The sequence below is a fragment of the Oncorhynchus masou genome, chromosome 5, assembly GCF_036934945.1.
Source record: "Oncorhynchus masou masou isolate Uvic2021 chromosome 5, UVic_Omas_1.1, whole genome shotgun sequence".
Taxonomy (NCBI): domain Eukaryota; kingdom Metazoa; phylum Chordata; class Actinopteri; order Salmoniformes; family Salmonidae; genus Oncorhynchus; species Oncorhynchus masou.
In genome coordinates this window covers 629,498-654,592 of record NC_088216.1, presented here as the reverse complement: position 1 = coordinate 654,592, position 25,095 = coordinate 629,498, and the positions used below count along the sequence as shown (strand labels likewise).

The following is a 25,095-nucleotide window of genomic DNA, read 5'->3' as shown; positions in this document are numbered from 1 at the left end:
TGTTATCAGAACGTCGTCATCACATTTTCATACACCTTTAGTTTGAAGACTAGTACACTCTCACGACATGGCCCTTTGGGGTGTATATTCGTGGCTCCCCACCCCTCTCTCATTCTGAGGGGGGGTCACTACCTGGCCCTTTGGGGTGTATATCGTGGTCATGCAGAAAGAGAGGGGGAATAAACCTAACTTCTATTTCCCAAGATTGAAGGATTAAACAGTATTTCTAATTTTGAGAATGTGGGAATGGTCCGTGGGTATTTAAAGAACAATCCTGTCGAAGGTGTTTTATTTTGTGACATCAGGAAGGACAGTAGCACAGAATAACGGTAGCTTTGGAAGTGTCTCAGTTATTAGTTTTCTTCCTGAATGTTGTGTAAAAAAGTATGATTGAATAAGAAACTATTTGTGAGAAGATGTAATGTCATGTTGGCCTTCTAAACGAGATACTTGTTTAGTTATAAAGTTTCACTGGTCAGTGGCCACACCCCCCATGAGTCTAGACTTTACATCAGACGTCATAGAACCACCCCTTTTTTCCACAGAGTATAAAACCCTACACTAAGTCAGAGAACGCCGGGACAGAGTCCCCACGTTGGAATGGCTACAATTCTATAGACCATACAGCTGTAGTTTTGGCTACACAGCTGGAAAGGTTTAAACTGAGACTATCAATCACTATCGATCACTGAGACTATCGATCACTAGGCTACCCTGGAGCGGTTAGAGCGTTGGACTAGTAACCGGAAGGTTGCAAGTTCAAATCCCCGAGCTGACAAGGTACAAATCTGTCGTTCTGCCCCTGAACAGGCAGTTAACCCACTGTTTCTAGGCCGTCATTGAAAATAAGAATTTGTTCTTAACTGACTTGCCTAGTTAAATAAAGGTAAAATTAAAATAAATAAAAAACTACAGAAGAAGGAGCAAATTCTAGACAAAACAAATTACTAGTCTGAAGCTAGACATGACGTAAACCTAGAACGAGAATACCGACAACCGCCGAAGCATCTAACCTATGAGAACATTTCTGAATGGCACTCTGAAGTACCCATTATAACCACCTACAACCACGAAAGATATTATGACTTCTGGGAAAGTTAACCAGAGACTCTGATGAACTCTACAGGGCGATCAAGTGCTTTCAACGGAGAGACAACAACGACGACATAAAAGTGTAAATATGTACATCATTATTTCAGAATGAGCGGCCGTTCACGTGCAAAGTATTAGTATGTCCATTCGTACAATTATCCTCTGTGTGAATCCATGTTGTCTTTCCAGCTCTTTCTCAGTCCCCACCCCTTTCCTTTCCGTCATATCGGCTTCGTCCACTAGGGACTTTTTCTTTGTATCATGCAGTAACCCAAATATACACTTGTTTGTCTGTTATGTCATTCTGTGTGATTATTTATTTAGTTAGTAAATAAATAATTAAGTCAATTTGTATATCCCTGATTCATGATTTAGGCTAGGGTTTCATGCAGATATCCAGGGGTTTGCGAGGTTCAGTAATGAGAACTGATGAAGTAATAATAACAATTAATTCATAACAATAAGCGACTGTTTTTGAGAGTTATATTCGGGAAATTGACATTCTATAAACAAAATCTTCCCGTGGTGCCTCGACTTCCTAGTTAATTAAAGTTTACGTGATTAGTTTAATTACACACAGAGAACTGATTTGATAAATAAGTCTTTACGTTTAATGATAGTCACAGACACAACAACACAAATTAATTAAATGAAACAAAACGACTAAATTGACAAGTTTTTTTTCAAGGTTAGAAACAAGAAATACACATTCATTCAAATCTATTTAATAAAATCTACAACTTTCCAAATCAAATCATTAACATCTAAAGGGTTCATATTGCTATTCAATAAATCCAAATCCATAATCAAAATAAAATACACGTTTTAAAATGTCTCGTCTCGAGGGAAAAAAAAACTCAAGTAGGCCTTTTTTTTGTGGTAATATTTCATACAAACATGATTTCATGCGACATCAACAAAAACACAAATTCTCAGTCAAAAACATGTCAGAACACAGCCCCCCCTTTATGATCTTATTGTAGGTGTCCTGGAAAATGAGGAAGGTCTTATCTTCCCCTGTGTGCTCCCTCTGATGTGTTTTCAGGTTCACTAACTGGGTAAAACGCTTTCCACACTAGGAACATTGGAAAGATTTTTCTCCTGTGTGTCCCTCTCATGTGTTTTCAGATTTCCTAACTGGGTAAAACATTCCCTTATTCGGGAACATTTTGCAATTTTGGGCGGATTTTCTGTTGGACAAATTCTGATAAGTCCCTCCCCGTTTTCTATCGGACAAATTCTGATAAGTCCCTCCCCTTTTTCTATTGGACCAATTCTGATAAGTCCCTCCCCGTTTCGTAATGAATACACCCCAGGGGTTGGAACCACAATTCTAGAACCAGAACTCCTTTCATTCCGCACCAATCAGTGTGGACAGAGCAGCTTGCTATGGGAGCGGGCAAGCTAGTTATTTACATGCGTGATGGACAGACAAGTGTAGAGCGCAAGAGGCCACATACATTTTGTGGGCGGAGAGAGCGAGGAGGGAGGAGCAGGCTTGTCTTGAAGAGCATCTTGTTGTAGCGTATCATTATCTGAATTAGACCCACAGAATTATACCTACGGAGGAGGAGGAGGCTTCTATGGAGGAACGTTGAACTTCAGTGTGTGTTCAGAGTGACACCAGCACTAAAAACACATCTTACCTTTCTGTAGTTGATAAATCCAATGTGAAACGTGATAACTATAGTATGCTATAGTAACTATAGTATGCGTCTTCCAAAACACACCAGCCAAGCCGTACTGCTTCTTGACACAATACCCGCTTAACCCGGAAGCCAACGAGTTAACGCTGTACACCTGGCGACCATGTCAGCATGCATTGTGGCCGGCCGGACGATGCTGGGCCAAACCCTCCCATAAACCGGATGATGCTGGGCCTAACCCTCCCCTAAACCGGACGATGCTGGGCCAAACCCTCCCCTAAACCGGACGATGCTGGGCCAAACCCTCCCCTAAACCCGACGATGCTGGGCCAAACCCTCCCCTAAACCGGACGATGCTGGGCCTAACCCTCCCCTAAACCGGATGATGCTGGGCCTAACCCTCCCCTAAACCGGATGATGCTGGGCCTAACCCTCCCCTAAACCGGACGATGCTGGGCCTAACCCTCCCCTAAACCGGATGATGCTGGGCCTAACCCTCCCCTAAACCGGATGATGCTGGGCCTAACCCTCCCCTAAACCGGACGATGCTGGGCCTAACCCTCCCCTAAACCGGACGATGCTGGGCCTAACCCTCCCCTAAACCGGACGATGCTGGGCCAAACCCTCCCCTAAACCGGACGATGCTGGGCCAAACCCTCCCCTAAACCCGACGATGCTGGGCCAAACCCTCCCCTAAACCCGACGATGCTGGGCCAAACCCTCCCCTAAACCCGACGATGCTGAGCCAAACCCTCCCCTAAACCCGACGATGCTGGGCCAATTGTGCACCGCCTCATTGGTCTCCCGGTCATGGACGAATGCGAACCTGGACTAGAACCAGGATCTCTAGTGACACAGCTTGCACTGAGACAGAACCTGGACTAGAACCAGGATCTCTAGTGACACAGATAGCACTGAGACAGAACCTGGACTAGAACCAGGATCTCTAGTGACACAGCTTGCACTGAGACAGAACCTGGACTAGAACCAGGATCTCTAGTGACACAGATAGCACTGAGACAGAACCTGGACTAGAACCAGGATCTCTAGTGACACAGATAGCACTGAGACAGAACCTGGACTAGAACCAGGATCTCTAGTGACACAGATAGCACTGAGACAGAACCTGGACTAGAACCAGGATCTCTAGTGACACAGATAGCACTGAGACAGAACCTGGACTAGAACCAGGATCTCTAGTGACACAGATAGCACTGAGACAGAACCTGGACTAGAACCAGGATCTCTAGTGACACAGATAGCACTGAGACAGAACCTAGACTAGAACCAGGATCTCTACTGAGACAGAACTGAGACAGAGACAGAACCTGCACTGAGACAGAACCTGGACTAGAACCAGGATCTCTAGGAGCACAGCTCGCACTGCGATGCCTTAGACCGCTGCGCCACTCGAGAGGTCCTGTAACTGCCTGGAACTTAATTAAAGTAAGTTCCCATTGTTTCCAGATTTCTATGAAATATGACTTATAATTACTGATAAATACTTTCCTTTCACTCTTTTCTATAATAAATATGTTAAAAGCATATTTTCTGTGGTGGAATGGTATGGGCGTACCCCAACAACAGAATGGTGTGGTCGTACCCCAACAACAGAATGGTGTGGGAGTACCCCAACCACAGAATGGTGTGGGTCTTACCCCAACCACGGAATGGTGTGGGTCGTACCCCAACAACAGAATGGTGCGTGTCGTATCCCAACAACAGAATGGTGCGTGTCGTACCCCAACAACAGAATGGTGTGGGTCGTACCCCAACAACAGAATGGTGTGGGTCGTACCCCAACAACAGAATGGTGTGGGTGTACCCAAACAACAGAATGGTGTGGGTCGTACCCCAACAACAGAATAGTGTGGGCGTATCCCAACAACAGAATGGTGTGGGTCGTATCCCAACAACAGAATGGTGTGGGTCGTACCCCAACAACAGAATGGCGTGGGTCGTACCCCAACAACAGAATGGTGTGGGTCTTACCCCAACCACGGAATGGTGTGGGTCGTACCCCAACAACAGAATGGTGCGTGTCGTATCCCAACAACAGAATGGTGCGTGTCGTACCCCAACAACAGAATGGTGTGGGTCGTACCCCAACAACAGAATGGTGTGGGTCGTACCCAAACAACAGAATGGTGTGGGTCGTACCCCAACAACAGAATAGTGTGGGGCGTACCCCAACAACAGAATGGTGTGGGTCGTACCCAAACAACAGAATGGTGTGGGTCGTACCCCAACAACAGAATGGTGTGGGTCGTACCCCAACAACAGAATGGTGTGGGTCATACCCCAACAACAGAATGGTGTGGTCGTACCCCAACAACAGAATGGTGTGGGTCGTACCCCAACAACAGAATGGTGTGGGCGTATCCCAACAACAGAATGGTGTGGGCGTACCCCAACAACAGAATGGTGTGGGTCATACCCCAACAACAGAATGGTGTGGTCGTACCCCAACAACAGAATGGTGTGGGTCGTACCCCAACAACAGAATGGTGTGGGCGTATCCCAACAACAGAATGGTGTGGGCGTACCCCAACAACAGAATGGTGTGGGTCATACCCCAACAACAGAATAGTGTGGGGCGTACCCCAACAACAGAATGGTGTAGGTCGTACCCCAACAACAGAATGGTGTGGGTCGTACCCCAACAACAGAATGGTGTGGGTCGTACCCCAACAACAGAATGGTGTGGGTCATACCCCAACAACAGAATGGTGTGGGCGTACCCCAACAACAGAATGGTGTGGGGCGTACCCCAACAACAGAATGGTGTGGGGCGTACCCCAACAACAGAATGGTGTGGGTCGTACCCCAACAGCAGAATAGTGTGGGTCGTAACCCAACAACAGAATGGTGTGGGCGTACCCCAACAACAGAATGGTGTGGGTCATACCCCAACAACAGAATGGTGTGGGTCGTACCCCAACAACAGAATAGTGTGGGCGTATCCCAACAACAGAAGGGTGTGGGTCGTACCCCAACAACAGAAAGGTGTGGGCGTACCCCAACAACAGAATGGTGTGGGTCGTACCCCAACAACAGATTGGCAAGCTCATCCTCCGCAGGGAGATAACGTGTTCTATGACGGAAATAGTAATTTTTTTTAAACAGTCTGTTTGAGATACAAGTTTGAGGGTTTTTGAAGTGTAAATTTATGCTTTGTCCACAAATATGAGTACAGCATGTCTCAACATTATGTCGATGAGTTAACAGAATGTTAACTTTTTAAAGAAGATTTTCAGTTACTTTAAAAGAACGTTATTAATACTTTACTTTTGAAATAAAGGTTCTGTTTCAGAACTGTAGAGATTTCACTTTCTTTCCCGGTTCGGTTTCTGTTTCTTCATGTTTTTTGTTCTTACGCGGTTTTCTGTTCTGTTCTTCGAACTGTTTCCAACTCCTGGGGTCATTGTTAAAACTGTGTGTGTTCTCTCATGCCTTTTCAGGTTCACTAACTGGGTAAAATCCTTTCCACACTGCGGACAATGGAAAGACTTCTCTCCTGTGTGTATTTTCTCATGCCTTTTCAGGTTCCCTATCTGGGTAAAACCCTTTCCACACTGGGAGCATTGGAAAGGCTTCTCTCTTGTGTGTGTTCGTTTATGGTCCTTCAGATTCCCTAACCGTGTAAAACCCTTCCCACACTGGGTGCATTGGAAAGTCTTCTTTCCTGTGTGTAATTTTTCATGTTTGTTTAGGTTCCCTAACTTGGTAAAATTCTTTCCACACATAGAGCAATGGTAAGCTGTCTCCCATGTGTGTGTCCTTTCATGCTCCTTCAGGCTCCCTAACCTTTTAAAACTATTTCCACACTTGGAGCATTGGAACGGCTTCTCTCCTGTGTGTGTTCTCTCATGCTTTTTCAGGTTTCCTAACCATGTAAAATTCTTTCCACACTGCGAACATTGGAATGGCTTCTCTCCTGTGTGTACTCTTTTATGATCCTTCAGGTTCCCTAACCGTGTAAAACCCTTCCCACACTGGGAGCATTGGAAAGGTTTCTCTCCTGTGTGTAATTGTTTATGTTTTTTTAGGTTCCCTAACTTGGTAAAATTCTTTCCACACAGAGAGCAATGGTAAGATGTCTTCCCTGTGTGTGCCCTTTCATGTACCTTCAAGCTTCCCAATTGTGTAAAACTCTTCCCACAATGGGAGCATTGGAACGGCTTTTCTCCTGTGTGTGTTCTCTCATGCTTTTTCAGGCTCCCTAACAGGGTAAAACCCTTTCCACACTGAGAACATTGGAAACGCTTCTCTCCTGTGTGTATTAATTTATGTTCGTTCAGGCTCCGTAACCGTGTAAAACTCTTTCCACACTGGGAACATTGGAAAGGTTTCTCTCCTGTGTGTACTCTTTTGTGATCCTTCAGGTTCCCTAACCGTGTAAATCCCTTCCCACACTGGGAACATTGGAAAGGCTTCTCTCCTGTGTGTAATTCTGTATGTTTTATCAGGTTCCTTAGCTTGGTAAAATCCTTTCCACACAGGGAGCAATGGTAAGATGTCTCCCCTGTGTGTGTCCTTTCATGCTCCTTCAAGCTCCCTAACTGTGGAAAACTCTTTCCACACTGGGAGCATTGGAACGGTTTCTCACCCGTGTGTGTTCTCTCATGCTTTTTCAGATTCCCTAACCACCTAAAGCCCTTTCCACACCGGGAGCATTGGAAAGGCTTCTCTCCTGTGTGTATTATTTTATGTTCTTTCAGGCTCCCTAACCGTGTAAAACTCTTTCCACATTGGGCACATTGGAAAGGTTTCTCTCCTGTGTGTATTCTCTCATGCCTTTTCAGGTTCCCTAACCGGGTAAAACTCTTTCCACATTGGGAACATTGTGAAGTCTTCCCTACTATGTCTGTTCTATCATGACTTTTCAGCTTCCATAACCACTTAAAACTCTTTTTACACTGGGACCAGTGATGTCGTCTCGCTGGTTTGGGCGTCTCTGGGTCTGGTTCCCCTGAAGGACTCTTCCTGCTGTCAGAGTGAGAGTCTGGTCTCTCTCCTGCCAAAGACAAACAGAGTATTTGGTTAAACGGAGAGATCTAAATTAAAGCTCCACGTGATAAAACTTTAAAATTGAGGTTCAATCCAGACTAGATCGCTCATTATAAAATAGCAAATTTGAATCCTGGCTGCTAATTGGTTGATTGCTTTAGTTATTCAAGATAATTAATGGGAAATGCCTGTTAATAACAGTTCCATTTGAATTACCCCTACACATCCACTGTCCCACAGCCCTGCCAGGAAATTTATAAACAAATCTCCACTGTCCCACGGCCGGGCCAGGCAATTTATAAACTCACCTCCACTGTCCCACAGCCCAGCCAGGCAATTTATAAACAAATCTCCACTGTCCCACAGCCCAGCCAGGCAATTTATAAACTAACCTCCACTGTCCCACAGCCCAGCCAGGCAATTTATAAACAAATCTCCACTGTCCCACAGCCCAGCCAGGTAATTTATAAACTAACCTCCACTGTCCCACAGCCAAGCCAGGCAATTTATAAACTCACATCCACTGTCCCACAGCCCTGCCAGGAAATTTATAAACAAATCTCCACTGTCCCACAGCCCAGCCAGGCAATTTATAAACTAACCTCCACTGTCCCACAGCCAAGCCAGGCAATTTATAAACTCACCTCCACTGTCCCACAGCCCAGCCAGGAAATTCATAAACTCATCTCCACTGTCCCACAGCCCTGCCAGGCAATTTATAAACTAAACTCCACTGGACAAAAAAAATCTAGACATAATTCCCCCGTGCTTCTAGTCCAGCATTTGGTTTGCAATAGAAGGAATTTGAATAAACCTCTGCAACTGTTAGAACCATTTTGTCTGTAAAATAGAATGTGGAACGTATTGTGATGATTTAATATTGGACACTTTTTACCCTCATTATTTATAGACACAAATATATATATATATATTATGTACCAATATGAATTACAACCTGTTATATATCAATATGAATTACAACCTGTTATATATCAATATGAATTAAAACCTGTTATATATCAATATCAATTACAACCTGTTTTATATCAATTACAACCTGTTATATATCAATTACAACCTGTTATATATCAATATCAATTACAACCTGTTATATATCAATATCAATTACAACCTGTTTTATATCAATTACAACCTGTTATATATCAATTACAACCTCTTTTATATAAATATCAATTACAACCTGTTATATATCAATTACAACCTGTTTTATATCAATTACAACCTGTTATATATCAATATCAATTACAACCAGTTATATATCAATTACAACGTCTTTTATATCAATATCAAATACAACCTGTTTTATATCAATTACAACCTGTTATATATCAATTACAACCTCTTTTATATCAATATCAATTACAACCTGTTATATATCAATTACAACATGTTATATATCAATATCAATTACAACCTGTTTTATCACCAATATCAATTACAACCTGTTTTACCATCAATATCAATTACAACCTGTTTTATCACCAATATCAATTACAACCTGTTTTATATCAATATAAATTACAACCTGTTTTATATCAATTACAACCTGTTTTATCAACAATATCAATTACAACCTGTTATATATCAATATCAATTACAACCTGTTTTACCATCAATATCAATTACAACCTGTTTTAACACCAATATCAATTACAACCTGTTTTATATCAATTACAACCTATTATATATCAATATCAATTACAACCTGTTTTATATCAATTACAACCTGTTTTATCACTAATATCAATTACAACCTGCTTTATATCAATTACAACCTGTTATATATCAATATCAATTACAACCTGTTATATATCAATATCAATTACAACCTGTTTTATATCAATATCAATTACAACCTGTTATATATCAATATCAATTACAACCTGTTTTATATCAATATCAATTACAACCTGTTTTATATCAATTACAACCTGTTATATATCAATTACAACCTGTTTTACCATCAACATCAATTACAACCTGTTATATATAAATTACAACCTGTTTTATCACCAATATCAATTACAACCTGTTTTACCATCAACATCAATTACAACCTGTTATATATCAATTACAACCTGTTTGATCACCAATATCAATTACAACCTGTTTTACCATCAACATCAATTACAACCTGTTTTATATCAATTACAACCTGTTTTACCACCAAAATCAATTACAACCTGTTTTACCACCAATATCAATTACAACCTGTTTTGCCACCAATATCAATTACAACCTGTTTTACCACAAATATCAATTACAACCTGTTTTATATCAATTACAACCTGTTTTATATATATTACAACCTGTTTTATATCAATTACAGCCTGTTTTATATCAATTACAACCAGTTTTATATCCATTACAACCTGTTTTATATCAATTACAACCTTTTTTATATCAATTACTACCTGTTTTATATCAATTACAACCTGTTTTATATCAATTACAACCTGTTTTATATATATTACAACCTGTTTTATAGTAATTACAACCTGTTTTATATCAATTACAACCTGTTTTATATCAATTACAGCCTGTTTTATATCAATTACAACCTGTTATATATCAATATCAATTACAACCTGTTTTACCATCAACATCAATTACAACCTGTTATATATCAATTACAACCTGTTTGATCACCAATATCAATTACAACCTGTTTTACCATCAACATCAATTACAACCTGTTTTATATCAATTACAACCTGTTTTACCACCAAAATCAATTACAACCTGTTTTACCACCAATATCAATTACAACCTGTTTTACCACCAATATCAATTACAACCTGTTTTACCACAAATATCAATTACAACCTGTTTTATATCAATTACAACCTGTTTTATATATATTACAACCTGTTTTATATCAATTACAGCCTGTTTTATATCAATTACAACCTGTTTTATATCCATTACAACCTGTTTTACATCCATTACAACTTGTTTTATATCAAAAACAACCTGTTTTATATCAATTACAACCTGTTTTATATCAATTACAGCCTGTTTTATATCAATTACAACCTGTTCTACCACCAATATCAATTAAGACCTGTTTTACCACCAATATCAATTACAACCTGTTTTACCACCAATATCAATTACAAACTGTTTTACCACCAATATCAATTACAACCTGTTTTACCACCAATATCAATTACAACCTGTTTTACCACCAATATCAATTACAACCTGTTTTACCACCAATATCAATTACAACCTGTTTTATATCAATTGCAACCTGTTTTATATCAATTACAACCTGTTTTATATCAATTACAGCCTGTTTTATATCAATTACAACCTGTTTTATATCAATTACAGCCTGTTTTATATCAATTACAACCTGTTTTATATCCATTACAACCTGTTTTATATCAATATCAATTACAACCTGTTTTATATCAATTACAACCTGTTTTATATCAATTACAACCTGTTTTATATCAATAACAACCTGTTTTATATCAATAACAACCTGTTTTATATCAATTACAGCCTGTTTTATATCCATTACAACCTGTTTTATATCAATATCAATTACAACCTGTTTTATATCAATTACAACCTGTTTTATATCAATTACAACCTGTTTTATATCAATAACAACCTGTTTTATATCAATAACAACCTGTTTTATATCAATTACAGCCTGTTTTATATCAATTACAACCTGTTTTATATCAATATCAATTACAACCTGTTTTATATCAATTACAACCTGTTTTATATCAATTACAACCTGTTTTATATCAATTACAACCTGTTTTATATCAATTACAACCTGTTTTATATCAATTACAACCTGTTTTACCATCAATTACAACCTGTTTTACCATCAATATTATCAGTGTAGATGAAGGGGAGGAGACGGGTTAAAGAAGGATATATATTACAACCTTTTTAAGCCTTGAGACAACTGAGACATGGATTGTGAATGTGTGCCATTCAGAGGGTGAACAGGCAAGACACAATACTTCAGTGTCTTTGAACGGGGGTGTGGTAGTAGGTACAAAGCACACCGGTCCGTGTCAAGAACTGCAACGCTGCAGGGTTTTTAAAACTCAACAGTTTCCTGTGTTAATCAAGAATGGTCCACCACCAAAAGGACATCCAGACAAATGGACACAACTGTGGGAAGCATTCATGGGGCAGCAACCCTGTGGAATGCTTTGGACACCTTGAAGAGTCCAACAACCTGTTTTACCACCAAGAGCCTCGATATACAGTGTCTTCAGAAAGTACTCAGACCCCATTTTCCACATTTTGTTACGTTACAGCCTTATTCTAAAACTGATTTAATAAATACAAATCCTTAGCAATCTAAACGCAAAACCCCAAAATGACAAAGCAAAAACAGTTTTTTTTAATTTATTTTTTACATTTTTGCATATTTATTACAAATAAAAAGCAGAAATAGCTTATATTCATCATTATTGAGACCCTTTGCGATGATACTTCGAAATTGAGCTCAGATGCATTCTGTTTCTATTGATCATCCTTGAGATGTTTCTACAACGTGATTGGAGTCCACCTGTGGTCATTTCAATTGATTGGACATGATATGGAAAGACACATACCTAGGGTCGCACATTTTGGGGAATATTCAGAGGTGGAAACTTTCCGTGGGAATATATGGGAATTAACGGGAATATATGGGAATTAACGGGAATATATGCAAATGTATATTAATACAGTGGCTGTCACATTCTGACTTCCTTTTTTACGTCTTTGTGTTAGGTTGGTCAGGGCTGGGGTGGGTTGTCTATGTCCTTTTTTATGTCTTTGTGTTAGGTTGGTCAGGGCTGGGGTGGGTTGTCTATGTCCTTTTTTATGTCTTTGTGTTAGGTTGGTCAGGGCTGGGGTGGGTTGTCTATGTTCTTTTTTATGTCTTTGTGTTTGGTTGGTCAGGGCGTGAGCTGGGGTGGGGTGTCTATGTCCTTTTTTATGTCTTTGTGTTTGGTTGGTCAGGGCTGGGTTGTCTATGTTCTTTTTTATGTCTTTGTGTTAGGTTGGTCAGGGCGTGAGTTGGGGTGGGTTGTCTATGTCCTTTTTTATGTCTTTGTGTTTGGTTGGTCAGGGCTGGGGTGGGTTGTCTATGTTCTTTTTTACGTCTTTGTGTTTGGTTGGTCAGGGCGTGAGTTGGGGTGGGTTGTCTATGTCCTTTTTTATGTCTTTGTGTTTGGTTGGTCAGGGCTGGGGTGGGTTGTCTATGTTCTTTTTTACGTCTTTGTGTTTGGTTGGTCAGGGCGTGAGTTGGGGTGGGTTGTCTATGTCCTTTTTTATGTCTTTGTGTTTGGTTGGTCAGGGCTGGGGTGGGTTGTCTATGTTCTTTTTTATGTCTTTGTGTTTGGTTGGTCAGGGTGTGAGTTGGGGTGGGTTGTCTATGTCCTTTTTTATGTCTTTGTGTTTGGTTGGTCAGGGCTGGGGTGGGTTGTCTATGTTCTTTTTTATGTCTTTATGTTAGGTTGGTCAGGGCTGTGGTGGGTTGTCTATGTCCTTTATTATGTCTTTGTGTTAGGTTGGTCAGGGCTGGGGTGGGTTGTCTATGTTCTTTTTTATGTCTTTGTGTTAGGTTGGTCAGGGCTGTGGTGGGTTGTCTATGTTCTTTTTTATGTCTTTGTGTTAGGTTGGTCAGGGCTGAGGTGGGTTGTCTATGTTCTTTTTTATGTCTTTGTGTTAGGTTGGTCAGGGCTGAGGTGGGTTGTCTATGTTCTTTTTTATGTCTTTGTGTTAGGTTGGTCAGGGCTGAGGTGGGTTGTCTATGTTCTTTTTTATGTCTTTGTGTTAGGTTGGTCAGGGCTGAGGTGGGTTGTCTATGTTCTTTTTTATGTCTTTATGTTTGGTTGGTCAGGGCGTGAGTTGGGGTGGGTTGTCTATGTTCTTTTTTACGTCTTTATGTTAGGTTGGTCAGGGCGTGAGTTGGGGTGGGTTGTCTATGTTCTTTTTTACGTCTTTGTGTTTGGTTGGTCAGGGCGTGAGTTGGGGTGGGTTGTCTATGTCCTTTTTTATGTCTTTGTGTTTGGTTGGTCAGGGCTGGGGTGGGTTGTCTATGTTCTTTTTTACGTCTTTGTGTTTGGTTGGTCAGGGCGTGAGTTGGGGTGGGTTGTCTATGTCCTTTTTTATGTCTTTGTGTTTGGTTGGTCAGGGCTGGGGTGGGTTGTCTATGTTCTTTTTTATGTCTTTGTGTTTGGTTGGTCAGGGCGTGAGTTGGGGTGGGTTGTCTATGTCCTTTTTTATGTCTTTGTGTTAGGTTGGTCAGGGCTGGGGTGGGTTGTCTATGTTCTTTTTTATGTCTTTGTGTTAGGTTGGTCAGGGCTGTGGTGGGTTGTCTATGTTCTTTTTTATGTCTTTGTGTTAGGTTGGTCAGGGCTGAGGTGGGTTGTCTATGTTCTTTTTTATGTCTTTGTGTTAGGTTGGTCAGGGCTGAGGTGGGTTGTCTATGTTCTTTTTTATGTCTTTGTGTTAGGTTGGTCAGGGCTGAGGTGGGTTGTCTATGTTCTTTTTTATGTCTTTATGTTTGGTTGGTCAGGGCGTGAGTTGGGGTGGGTTGTCTATGTTCTTTTTTACGTCTTTATGTTAGGTTGGTCAGGGCGTGAGTTGGGGTGGGTTGTCTATGTCCTTTATTATGTCTTTGTGTTAGGTTGGTCAGGGCGTGAGCTGGGGTGGGTTGTCTATGTTCTTTTTTATGTCTTTGTGTTAGGTTGGTCAGGGCTGGGGTGGGTTGTCTATGTTCTTTTTTATGTCTTTGTGTTAGGTTGGTCAGGGCGTGAGCTGGGGTGGGTTGTCTATGTTCTTTTTTATATCTTTGTGTTAGGTTGGTCAGGGCTGGGGTGGGTTGTCTATGTTCTTTTTTATGTCTTTGTGTTAGGTTGGTCAGGGCTGGGGTGGGTTGTCTATGTTCTTTTTTACGTCTTTGTGTTTGGTTGGTCAGGGCGTGAGCTGGGGTGGGTTGTCTATGGTCTTTTTTACGTCTTTGTGTTTGGTTGGTCAGGGCGTGAGCTGGGGTGGGTTGTCTATGTTCTTTTTTATGTCTTTGTGTTTGGTTGGTCAGGGCTGAGGTGGGTTGTCTATGTTATTTTTTATGTCTTTGTGTTAGGTTGGTCAGGGCGTGAGTTGGGGTGGGTTGTCTATGTTCTTTTTTATGTCTTTGTGTTAGGTTGGTCCGGGCGTGAGCTGGGGTGGGTTGTCTATGTTATTTTTTCTATGTTATATTTTATATATATATTTTCTCTGTGTTTGGCCTAGTATGGTTCTCAATCAGAGGCAGGTGTCGTTCGTTGTCTCTGATTGAGAATCATACTTAGGTAGCCTTTTCCCACCTGTGTTTTGTGGGTGATTATTTTCTGTTTAGTGTTTTCCGCACCTTACAGGACTGTTTCGGTTTTTTCACGTTGTTATTTTGTATTTCAGTGTTCAGTAATAAAACATCATGAACACATACTACGCTGCGCGTTGGTCCGATATTTCATACTCGTCGTCAGACGATGAAGACAACCGTTACAGTGGCTTTGCGAAAGTATTCACCCCCTTGGCATTTTTCCTATTTTGTTGCCTTACAACCTGACATTAAAATGGATTTTTGGGGGGAGGTTTGTATTATTTGAGTTACACAACACGCCTACCACTTTGAAGATGCAAAATATTTTTTATTGTGAAACAAATAAGAAATAACACACAAAAAATAAACCTTGAGCGGGCATAACAATTCACCCCCCCAAAGTCAGTACTTTGTGGAGCCAACTTTTTCAGCAATTACAGCTGCAAGTCTCTTGGGGTATGTCTCTATAAGCTTGACACATCTAGCCAATGGGATTTTTTCCCATTCTTCAAGGCAAAACTGCTCCAGCTCCTTCAAGTTGGATGGGTTCATATGGTGTACAGCAATCTTTAAGTCATGCCACAGATTCTCAATTGGATTGAGGTCTGGGCTTTGACTAGGCCATTCCAAGACATGTAAATGTTTCCCCTTAAACCACTCAAGTGTTGCTTTAGCAGTATGCTTAGGGTCATTGTCCTGCTGGAAGGTGAACCTCCGTCCCAGTCTCAAATCTCTGGAAGACTGAAACAGGTTTCCCCCAAGAATTACCCTGTATTTAGCGTCATCCATCATTCCTTCAATCCTGACCAGTTTCCCATACCCTGCCGATGAAAAACATCAGCATGATGCTGCTATCACTATGCTTCACTGTGGGGATGGTTTTCTTGGGGTGATGAGAGGTGTTGGGTTTACGCCAGACATAGCATTTTCCTTGATGGCCAAAAAGACCAATTTTAGTCTCATCTGACCAGAGTACCTTCTTCTATATGTTTGGGGAGTCTCCCATATGCCTTTTGGTGAAATCCAAAAGTGTTTGCTTATTTTCTTTAAGCAATGGCTTTTTTCTGGCCACTCTTCCGTAAAGCCCAGCTCTGTGGGGTGTACGGCTTAAAGTGGTCCTATGGACAGATACTCCAATCTCCGCTGTGGAGCTTCGCAGCTCCTTCAGGGTTATCTTTGATCTCGTTGTTGCCTCTCTGATTAATGCCCTCCTTGCCTGGTCCGTGAGTTTTGGTGGGCGGCCCTGTCTTGGCGGGTTTGTTGTGGTGCCATACTCTTTCCTTTTTTTTGGATTTAATGGTGCTCCGTGGGATGTTCACAGTTTTGAATATTTTTATAAACCAACCTTATTCTGTTCCTATCCACAACTTTGTCCCTGACCTGTTTGGAGAGCTCCTTGGTCTTCATGGTGTCGCTTGCTTGGTGGTGCCCCTTGCTTAGACTCTGGGGCCTTTCAGAACAGGTGTATATTTCCTGAGATCATGTGACACTTAAATAAAGTCCACCTGTGTGTCTAACTAATTATGTGACTTCTGAAGTTAATTGGTTGCACCAGATCTTATTTAGAGGCTTCATGGCATTGGGGGTGAATAACATGCACCACTTTTCTGTATTTTAAAAAATGTCTTTAATTTTAAAACATGGTATTTTTTTAAATTTCACTTCACCAATTTGGACTATTTTGTGTATGTCCATTACATGAAATCCAAATAAAAATCCATTTAAATTACAGGTTGTAAGGCAACAAAATAGGAAAAACGCCATGGGGGATGAATACTTTTGCAAGGCACTGTACCATTTAAATGTTTTTTTGCATTAGATATATTTACCATGTTATATTATATATCATATTATACGGAGACAGAAACATAAACCTTTTACAAATTACAAATGGGGTTAAATCCTTCCAATATAAATAAAAAAACAATTTAGTTTAAACCTTTAACCTTTCATAATTACAAATGATTAAATCCTTCCAATATAAATAAAAAAAACAATTTAGTTCTGAATGTAACTTTAATTAAATGAGTTGACTCTTCACATTGAATGATTTCACTGAACAACAAAGGAATGATCCCCAATGATCCATCGCATCTCCCAAAAAAACGTTTTCAACATACATCTGTAAAATGATAGTCTACAAACTAAAGCTTTGGTTGTCTTCCTCTCAGGCTTCTCCCTGGACCTCCTCAATGTCCACCTATTGAACATCAGACTCTGAAGGCCTCATCATCACTGTCACTTTCCAACCTTGTTGAGGATGGCTCATTGTCAGGCTCAAAAAGCCTCAAATTTGCTCGGATGGCCACAAATTTTTCAACCATTGTATTGGTCAGCCTGTTGCATGGTTTGGTGTGTGTGTTCCCAAACAAGGACCAGTTGCGCTCTGTGGGGGCTGATGTTGGTGGGATTTGGAGGATGATGGAGGCAACAGGGGAAAGAGCCTCAGATCCACAAAGTCCTGCCCACCAGGTGGCTGATGAGATATGTTGGCACGACTGCCATATTGCATCTCCAACCCAAAGCCCTTCCTTGGAAGTGAACTTCGCCAGACTGCCAAGAACCTTGCCCTCATCCAGGCCAAGGTGGTGAGACACGGTAGTGATGACACCATAGGCATTGTTGGTCTCTGCACCAGACAGGATGCTCTTGCCAGCATACTTGGGGTCCAACATGCTGCGGCGTGTCTGGGCTTCAGGCAGAAGTCTTCGCACTTTTTGAGGTATTTCAGAACTGTAGTTTCCTCTGCTTGGAGCAACAGCGAAGTGGGCAGGTGGGCAGGGCAGTACGGATTTCTTCTCTTACATCTGCAAGCAGAGTCTGAACATCAGACAGGATGGCATTGTCTCCCTCAATCCGGGCAATTGCTACTGCTATAGGTTTCAGGTGTTTCAGGCTGCTTACCACTCTCTCCCAAAATACATAATCCAGGAGGATCCTCTTGAAGGGGCTGTCCATATCGGCAGACCATATGGCCATTTCTTGGAGAGACTCCTTCCCTTCCAGGAGACTGTCAAACATGATGACAACACCACCCCAACTGGTGTTGATGGGCAGCTTCAATGTGGTGCTCTTACTCTTCTCACTTTGCTTGGTGAGATAGATTGCTGCTATAACTTGATGACCCTTCAAATACCTAACCATTCCCTTGGCTCTCTTGTAGAGTGTATCCATTGTTTTCAGTGCCATGATGTCCTTGAGGAGCAAATTCAATGCATGAGCAGCACAGCCAATGGGTGTGATGTGAGGGTAGGACTCCTCCACTTTAGACCAAGCAGCCTTCATGTTGGCAGCATTGTCTGTCACCAGTGCAAATACCTTCTGTGGTCCAAGGGCATTGATGACTGCTCATCAGCTCATCTGCAATGTAGAGACCGGTGTGTCTGTTGTCCCTTGTGTCTGTGCTTGCTTGACCTTCACTTGAACTCTGTTGAACTCTGCATCCAGCAAATGAGTAGATAAAGCATGTCTGGTTGGGGGGGGCGAAGAACATTCAGAAATCTTTTCCAATACACATTGCCTGTGAGCATCAGAGGTGAGCCAGTTGCATACACAGCTCGAGCAAGACATTCATCAGCATTTCTCTAACTTCGTTCCTCCATTGAGTCAAAAAAAACATTCTGATTCCAGGAGGACCATGAGCTGTTGCTATCGATAAGGTGTCTGATTCATCATTTTCACCTCGAATAGAAGTAGAGGGACTTTTGTCAGAGGTTGCTTGTTGTGAGCGCTGAGGGAACTTCATGCACTTGTCCAGATGATTCTGCATCTTTGTTGCATTCTTTACATATGATTTGGCAGAGTATTTGCACAGTTTTTCCTTCTACATTAGCTGCAGTGTGTAACGACTTCCGCCGAAGTCCTGCCTGTTCGGGTGGCGCTCGGCGGTCGTTGTCACCGGCCTACTAGCTGCCACCGATCCCTTTTTCGTTGTCTATTTGTTTTGTCTTATTAGTTGCACCTGTGTCTATTTGTGTGCTTATTTAAAGTATGTTTACCCGCCCTTGTTTCGTGCGTATGTTACGTGTGTATGTTGTTTGGTGTTCATGCTCTGGACCTGGTACCCTGTGTTTTGGGTTGGTCCACATTTGTTGTTGGGCATTATTCTCAGTGCGACATTAAAGTGCACGTCTTCCTGTGGAACTTTATGCTCTCTGCGCCTGATTCTTCCCTCACGCACCAACTTTCCCACAGTGAAATGTCTCCACACATCAGATAGTGCCTGTGGCATTTTTCTGTAAAGATTAGAAAAGAAATGAGTAAAAAAAACAAATACAATTCCATGTACCGATAAATAGTTAAGCAATTAGATTAAACAACTCCATCGTAAGATAATGGGTTAAAATGAAGCATGTATGGAAACAGGTGAATTAACACTCCTCAGTTAGCAGGCTCAGCAAGCTAAAACTCACATGGTAGCAAAAACTAGCAGAAAGTTAGAAATTATTTAAAAACACTTTGCTGTAGGCTACTATTTACTAGTTAACAAAAATCATGTATGTCATACAAAATATATTCACCCCGCCCAGTATTGTAATCAAAACTCACCAGAAAGCATGTAGTCCTTGGCTCAGGTAGTGTAGTAGTGTGGGCTCAATAGCATCTCATTAGTGTGCAATATCTTGAGAATCAGCTGTACATGTGATGGAAGAATGCACTGTGCATGCAGAGGGTTGTAATTCCATTGAAATTGGGGATAGTTTTACCAAAATATGCCACAAGACCTAGAGTTGACTTATGTGTATCCCACAAAAAAGGTTCACCGTTATAAGCTGACAATTTTGATGAATTTAAGTCAAATTCCCGGGCTTAACTTCCCATGGAAAATTTTTGGAGAATTTCCAGAAATTTACCAGAAATTTACCTGTCTGTACCAAGTCGTACAGTGGTCAGTGCATGTCAGAGCAAAAACCAAGCCATTAGTTTGAAGGAAGATCTCCGAGACAGGATTATGGTGGAAGCATAGCATAGCAGACTAGTCAGGATCAAGGGAAAAATGAACAGAGCAAAGTGCAGAGAGATCCATGATGAAAGACCTGCTCCAGAGCACTCAGGACCTCAGACTGGGGGTGAAGGTTCACCTTCCAACAGGTCAACGACCCCTAACAGCCAAGACAGTGCAGAGAGATCCTTGATGAAAGACCCGAAGCACACAGCCAAGACAGTGCAGTCAGAGCCTGGACTTGAACCCGATCGAACGTCTCTGGAGACCTGAAAATAGCTGTGCAGCGACACTCCCCATCCAACCTGACAGAGCTTGAGAGGATCTGCAGAGAACAACGGGAGAAACTCCCCAAATACAGGTATGCCAAGCTTGTAGCGTCATACCCAAGAAGACTGCTTCAACAAAAACAGAAAAGCATGATGTTTCCACCCCCATGCTTCACAGTAGGTATGGTGTTCTTTGGATGCAACTCAGCATTCTTTGTCCTCCAAACACAACGAGTTGAGTTTTTACCAAAAAGTTATATTTTGGTTTCATCTGACCATATGAAATTCTCCCAATCTTCTTCTGGATCATCCAAATGCTCTCTAGCAAACTTCAGACGGGCCTGGACATGTACTGGCTTAAGCAGGGGGACACGTCTGGCACTGCAGGATTTGAGTCCCTCGCGGCGTAGTGTGTTACTGATGGTAGGCTTTGTTACTTTGGTCCCAGCTCTCTGCAGGTCATTCACTAGGTCCCCCCCCCGTGTGGTTCTTGGATTTTTGCTCACCGTTCTTGTGATCATTTTGACCCCACGGGGTGAGATCTTGCGTGGAGCCCCAGATCCAGGGAGATTATCAGTGGTCTTGTATGTCTTCAATTTCCTAATAATTGCTCCCACAGTTGATTTCTTCAAACCAAGCTGCTTACCTATTGCAGATTTAGTCTTCCCAGCCTGGTGCAGGTCTACAATTTTGACAGCTCTTTGGTCTTGGCCATAGTGGAGTTTGGAGTGTGACTGTTTGAGGTTGTGGACAGGTGTCTTTTATACTGATAACAAGTTCAAACAGGTGCCATTAATACAGGTAACGAGTGGAGGACAGAGGAGCCTCTTAAAGAAGTTACAGGTCTGTGAGAGCCAGAAATCTTGCTTGTTTGTAGGTGACCAAATACTTATTTTCCACCATAATTTGCAAATAAATTCATTAAAAATCCTACAATGTGATTTTCTGGATTGTTTTCTCTCATTTTGTCTGTCATAGTTGAAATGTACCTATGATGTGTTATAATATCTATATATAATATATAGGGAATCTGGCTGTGTTTTATAATATCTATATATAATATATAGGGAATCTGGCTGTGTGTCTGCTATGGGATTTTTTATGAATAATGACTAAATGAGGTATACGGCAAGAGGTCTACCCTGTCTTTCTTGTAGTGTTAAATAATGTGTGTTCATTAGGAAGGGGTTATATGGCACGTACCTAGGAAGAAATGAATGCATGTGGAGAAAGAGAACGGAGAGGAGCATTAACCTATGTACCGATCGGGATGTAAATCAGGGGAGATAAGAGAGGACAGGGAGGGCCCCTCCAGAGCTCTAGTATCTGGGGGAGCCTGGAACTGTCAGCTGAGTGGTTATAAACTGTGGTGAGACTCGTGAGAAAATCCCTATGTTGGTGTGTATGTATGTGCGTAGGTTAGGATGGTATAAAAGGAATGTATTTGTGTAAACTGCAGAGCTCTCGCAAATAAACTTGGATCTGATCAATTGTGAGCTGGGAATTCTGTCTGTTTAATTTAAGACCAGAACTTTGGGTATCAGACAGATAAAGATCATTGGAATTTATGAACATTGATTACAAAATTACTTAACAGTGTCCTAAAGTGCGCAGCCACCAAAAAATAGTCTGTTTATAAAGAAAGAAGAAACTTGTGTTCATTAACAGAATATTCCAGATCACTCCTCTCCACGTCGTCCTTAAGAACAGCCCTTAGTGTGTTAGAACATTAACTAACAGAACGTTCCAGATCACATCATCCTTAAGAACAGCCCTTAGTGTGTTAGAACATTAACTAACAGAACGTTCCAGATCACTCCTCTCCACGTCGTCCTTAAGAACAGCCCTTAGCGTGTTAGAACATTAACTAACAGAACGTTCCAGATCACATCGTCCTTAAGAACAGCCCTTAGTGTGTTAGAACATTAACAGAACGTTCCAGATCACAATGATCCTTCCTTGTCTCGATTCTGTCCTCTTCATCATTTGAAATCAGACATGAGTGGTATGGTATCATAGATATTTAAAATCAGAACAGTCTTATAACTGAACAACGACGGACCTAATACTAACCCGATTTGATATTTAATCATGTTAATTATGTTTTTTTTAAATAATAACTTTTTCCTCATGGGATGTCGATTACAGACACTGAGCAAAAGCACAACAGAGATATTCAGAGCACAACAGAGATATTCAGAGACGGTTTAAAAATAAATAAAAGCATGTTTGTTGACTCTTTTGTAGCCTTTTCCAATTCCGACAGTACAGAACAACATATCCAAGATTATAATATCATTTTAAAATTACACGTTAGTTCAACAACTTACTGGTGTTAATCAGATCAATGTCCCTGTTTTATTAGATAGTACTCACTGTATTTACTGGTGTTAATCAGATCAATGTCCCTGTTTTATTAGATAGTACTCACTGTATTTACTGGTGTTAATCAGATCAATGTCCCTGTTTTATTAGATAGTACTCACTGTATTTACTGGTGTTAATCAGATCAATGTCCCTGTTTTATAAGATAGTACTCACTGTATTTACTGGTGTTAATCAGATCAATGTCCCTGTTTTATAAGATAGTACTCACTGTATTTACTGGTGTTAATCAGATCAATGTCCCTGTTTTATAAGATAGTACTCACTGTATTTACTGGTGTTAATCAGATCAATGTCCCTGTTTTATAAGATAGTACTCACTGTATTTACTGGTGTTAATCAGATCAATGTCCCTGTTTTATAAGATAGTACTCACTGTATTTACTGGTGTTAATCAGATCAATGTCCCTGTTTTATAAGATAGTACTCACTGTATTTACTGGTGTTAATCAGATCAATGTCCCTGTTTTATTAGATAGTACTCACTGTATTTACTGGTGTTAATCAGATCAATGTCCCTGTTTTATTAGATAGTACTCACTGTATTTACTGGTGTTAATCAGATCAATGTCCCTGTTTTATAAGATAGTACTCACTGTATTTACTGGTGTTAATCAGATCAATGTCCCTGTTTTATAAGATAGTACTCACTGTATTTACTGGTGTTAATCAGATCAATGTCCCTGTTTTATAAAGATAGTACTCACTGTATTTACTGGTGTTAATCAGATCAATGTCCTATGTTTTATAAAGATAGTACTCACTGTATTTACTGGTGTTAATCAGATCAATGTCCCTGTTTTATAAGATAGTACTCACTGTATTTACTGGTGTTAATCAGATCAATGTCCCTGTTTTATTAGATAGTACTCACTGTATTTACTGGTGTTAATCAGATCAATGTCCCTGTTTTATTAGATAGTACTCACTGTATTTACTAGTGTTAATCAGATCAATGTCCCTGTTTTATAAGATAGTACTCACTGTATTCACTGGTGTTAATCAGATCAATGTCCCTGTTTTATAAGATAGTACTCACTGTATTTACTAGTGTTAATCAGATCAATGTCCCTGTTTTATAAGATAGTACTCACTGTATTCACTGGTGTTAATCAGATCAATGTCCCTGTTTTATAAGATAGTACTCACTGTATTTACTGGTGTTAATCAGATCAATTTCCCTGTTTTATTAGATAGTACTCACTGTATTTACTAGTGTTAATCAGATCAATGTCCCTGTTTTATAAGATAGTACTCACTGTATTCACTGGTGTTAATCAGATCTCCAGTCTTCTGTTCTTCTTCGTCCTCCAATGTGACAGTAATCTCCCCCTCTTCCTTCTCTCCAAAAACGTCTTCCTCTTCTTTCACTGTAACAGTCATCTCCCCCTCCTCTTCCTCCTTCTCTCCAAAAACGTCTTCCTCTTCTTTCACTGTGACAGTCATCTCCCCCTCCTCTTCCTCCTTCACTCCAAAAACGTCTTCCTCTTCTTTCACTGTAACAGTCATCTCCCCCTCCTTTATTCCAAAAACTGCAGCCTCCTCTTTCTCTTCCTTCTCTTCTTTCACGGTAGTCAACATCCTCCTCCTCTTTCACTCTGAAAGCGTCTTCCTTTTCTCCTTTCACTGTAACAGCCTCCTCGAAACCCTCTTTCTCCGTGAAGCAGACCTCTTCTTTAGCAACTGGGGGAAGAGTAGCTTTGTGACTCTATGGTCGATGATGTTAGCTAGCTAGCTAGTTAGCGTTAGCCTAGTCCTACTGCTAAGTTAACCAGCTAGCTAGAGAATCTAACAATGTTAAATATTACATTAAATGTAATAACAGCTTGATGACAACAACAAAAAAATTGTGTTTTAAAACAACAGTGGCTTATATATACGCCAGAAAGCTTCCGAAGAGCTCCAATATTTCGGCCTTGTTGGTTAGTAAGCTCCCGAGGTGGCTGAACTGTTCATGTTGATGACGCGATCCGTCCACGAGATTATACGTCATACTCTGGCAGAGTCAACTGAAAGACGCACATCGCCATCTGCTGACTGTAGTGAGAAACGCAGTTGAGATAAGTTTTATTTTAATTCGATAATTTAAAAATATATATATAGATATTTTCATTAAATAATATTATTGTATTTAGACGTACAAAGGAAAAGCGTGTGTGTTTGATTGATTGGTGCTGATTTGAAATGAGTGAGATGATAGTGCAAAACAATTTTAACTGCATCTCCAGGTCCAGGTATATCAGCACACTGTACAAAGCTATCTGCATGCCCAGGCCCTGATATATCACCACCAGACTGCATACAAACCTAACTGCATCTCCAGGCCCTGATATATCTTCAGACTGCATGCAAACCTAACTCTGTATTTATCACGTCACCCCGCTCCTCCGCTCTCTC

At 40.9% G+C, this 25,095-nt stretch overlaps 1 protein-coding gene across 1 annotated transcript; it reads right to left on the bottom strand.

The window, feature by feature from the left end:
* Positions 1-1,688: 1,688 nt before the first annotated feature.
* Positions 1,689-24,642, bottom strand: LOC135530475 (gastrula zinc finger protein XlCGF57.1-like). Its single transcript, XM_064958795.1, has 2 exons — positions 23,958-24,642; positions 1,689-7,755 (listed from the first exon to the last, which is right to left on the bottom strand). Exons 1-2 carry the CDS (start codon positions 24,277-24,279, stop codon positions 6,065-6,067), a joined length of 2,013 nt encoding a protein of 670 aa, XP_064814867.1. The 5' UTR covers positions 24,280-24,642; the 3' UTR covers positions 1,689-6,064.
* Between the last annotated feature and the right edge of the window lie 453 nt (positions 24,643-25,095).